At 53.4% G+C, this 3,164-nt stretch overlaps 1 protein-coding gene across 1 annotated transcript; it reads right to left on the bottom strand.

The window, feature by feature from the left end:
* Positions 1-342: 342 nt before the first annotated feature.
* LOC123141866 (probable WRKY transcription factor 9) lies at positions 343-2,838 on the bottom strand. The gene is made up of 5 exons (XM_044560932.1): positions 2,354-2,838; positions 2,119-2,265; positions 1,461-1,847; positions 1,267-1,380; positions 343-1,161 (listed from the first exon to the last, which is right to left on the bottom strand). The coding sequence occupies exons 1-5, from the start codon at positions 2,756-2,758 to the stop codon at positions 535-537; spliced, it is 1,680 nt and encodes a 559-aa protein (XP_044416867.1). The 5' UTR covers positions 2,759-2,838; the 3' UTR covers positions 343-534.
* Positions 2,839-3,164: the final 326 nt, after the last annotated feature.

Below are 3,164 nucleotides of genomic sequence, written 5' to 3' on the forward strand. Positions count from 1 at the left end.
CATAATTTGCCGTAAAAACAGTTTGATTTGCCATGCTAAAAAATCAAACGTTCGATTTGTAGCAAAATCCAAAAAGTTTGGCCTAAGACAGGTCCAAAACGACATGTTATTTATGATATGGAGAGAGTAACCGTATATATCCATGTAATGCAAAATAAATATACTAACTATTTTTCGTAAACTTTTCCAGATAGTGTTGCACCTTTCTTTTTCTGGATTTCTCCTTTAGAAAAATCTAAGCCATTTCTCACGAAGGACTTGGATTTACGCTACAAATATAGCAACCCAGATTACCCACCTTGGTAGTATTTTGCAAGCTTTGATTGGTTGAGATAATGCCGAGACAGTGAATCAATGTTGTAATTTACCGTTAATAATCAACAATTGCAATATTCCTCCAAAACAACCTACAAATCAGGACCAAATTTAGGCCCAAAAAATTTCTCCAATGTGTGTTCCCCTCCTAGCTTGATCTGTTTGCACACAACAACTCTAATCAAACTCCCTCTGTAATCCTGTCCCAATTACCTAGTGTCACTCATGGGGTGGAAGTGATTCAACTACGACCCCCCACTTGTTGCTACTCTCCCCCTCCTTGCTCCTGGTCGCCTGCCCATCCTTCCCAATGACGTTGCTGATCGCGGTAGCGATGGCCGCAGAGAACTGATTTGGGTCCGATGCCATAGTGCCGGCATTGTCAGGCAATGGCGTTGGCCTGACGTCGTCGACGCCTCCGGTGCCCCAGAACGGCCTCTTGCCCCCTCCTAGCCCAGCCGCGCCGCCGTGCGAAGGGTTCGGAGGCCACGGGTACTTGAGGAGCGTCGCTGGCTGAGAGGCCAGCGCAGACGAATGCCCGAACATGCTGAGGTGCTGAGCGCCACCGCCGCCCATGTTTCCGGACATTAGCGGCGAGGCGGATGAGTGGTATTGGGAGCTAGAGTTGAGCTGCAGGTAGGGGCTGAGGTAGGAGGAGGACGCCGGCGGCGGGCCACCCGAGACAGCCGCGTCGGAGCTGGTGCTAGAGAGCAGCATGAAGGTGGCAGCGCCTGCGCCCGCGGTGGCGGTTGACGCCATGGCCGTGGCGCCGACGGGGAGCGGGTGGTTGTGCGTGCCCTCGTACGTGGTGATCAGGATCGACATGTCCTCCTGACATCTCTGCACCTGCACCATCTCAAAACAGTTAAGATCCATGCACGGTACACACGTGACGATCAGGCAGGTAGGCTAGAGTGCTGGTGCAACAAAATGGGGCAAATTCGGTCTCACCTGCTTCCGCACCGGGCAGGCCGGGGCGACGGTGCACCGGTAGTAGGCTCTGGGGCACGGATTCCCCTTGGCGACCTTCTGGCCGTATTTCCGCCATTGGCACCCGTCGTTCATCTGCAAGCATCGAATTGTAACTTGTTAGTACTCCAAGAAGAGTGCAACGTGGAGATCGAGAATGATGCGCCGTGTCTTACGGTGGGGCCTTGGCATCGGACGCGCACGGAAACCCTAGTCTTGCGGTTGGCCGCGTTGACGCCCTGCTGGCTCCCGATCCCGCCTGCTGCGGCGAGATCGCCGGACGCAGGCGGGGACATCCTGCTGCTCTCAAGCAGCGCGTAGCCCCTCGCTTTGCCGACGTCGCTGACAATGTCCGGGGCACCGCCGTCGACGACGTCGCGCCTCGCTTCATCCTCGTAGGACGACGTGCGCAGGCTGAGGGACAGGCCTAGACCCTCCCTGCCGTCGTCCGTGTCGTCGCTTCCCACTGACGGCCGCAGAGCCGCCTGCTCCTCCTTGCTCTTCGCCTCCGCCACCGCAGCCGCAGGCGCCGTGCCGCCGAGAGAGAGGAACACCTCGGTCTCCTGTGCAAGCGCACAAATCAAATCACACTCGAATTCGATCGCGCGTATCTAGAATCCAGATGGTAATTATGGTGTGTCACGTGGAAGAATAATTAACGGCGCCATGCACGAGATGAGCCCCAGCTTAGCTACGCCTAGAACATGCGTACTACTAATTGGATAATGGCCTAGCTTAGCTAGCAAATGTTGAAGCTTAATTAGCGCTCTTACTAATACTCTACTACTCCTATATATATATATGCTAGCTAGGAGTGGTTAATTAGGTTATTACCTTAGGCTCCTGATCTGCCGGTTGCTTCTGGTAAGCGGCCAGCTTGGTCTGCAGCTCGTAGTAGTCGCGCACCGTCCGGTCCACCACTCGCCGGAGCATCTTGTTCTCCTCCTTCATCTTCTCCATCTCCTCCTGCATCGTGCTCAACTGGAGATACAAAGATCGATATATGTAAATTAATTAACAGATAGAAGATATGTAAATTTGCTACTTGTTGCACCATATATGCATATACCTCGTCTTGCGCCATGGCGGTATGGTCATGGTCGCCGTCGCCGTCGCCAGGGGCCGCCTCTACCATGTGCTCTTCTTCTGCGCGAGTCCCCCCACCGCCGCTCTCCTCGTCGTCGATGCCGTCGGCGCCGTCGTTACCAGCAGAAGCAGCTGGAGATTGCTTGTCCTCCTCCATCACCCCTCCTTGTTGAGTACCACACTTGATCTCCTCCTTGGAGCCGTCTCCTCCTCTGTCCACAACCACTTCAACAACCTCTTTGGCTTGTGCCTCTCCTTCCTTGATTTGTCCCTCCTTCTGCACCCGCGGTGCGGCCTCTCCGGGCTGGTGATCGCCACTGCCGTCGTCGACGTCGTCGTCCCTCCTCTCGAGATCTATGTCCGCCCTCTTCCTCTTTGATGATGACATGATCGACCCTTGACCAGTTTCTTGTGTGTACCTTTGTCTCTCTGCTAGACTGCTACAGCTGAAAGGAGGAACGGTCTTAAATCCCAATGCCGCTTCTCCCGAGGCAGCTAAGTCAATGTCTGGATGTCTAATGCGTATTAAAAGGGTTAATGAGGAGGGGAGACTCCTCTCTTAATCCTGTTATCACATGTCACTAGCTATTTTTCTATTCTACCAAGTTGGCTCTAGGAACATGTACACGCCAACTTAGTGTGCCAGGCACACATGTCAGTGACACATCGTGGAATACGGGTCTTAATTACAGGTCAAGCTAATCGATGAATTAATGGTGAAGGGTTAATTTGGAGGGTGTGTGCAGTGCAGCAGTGCAGGGTGTTGTGATCCAAATGATAAGGATACCAAGGTC

The sequence above is a fragment of the Triticum aestivum genome, chromosome 6D, assembly GCF_018294505.1.
Source record: "Triticum aestivum cultivar Chinese Spring chromosome 6D, IWGSC CS RefSeq v2.1, whole genome shotgun sequence".
Classification (NCBI taxonomy): domain Eukaryota; kingdom Viridiplantae; phylum Streptophyta; class Magnoliopsida; order Poales; family Poaceae; genus Triticum; species Triticum aestivum.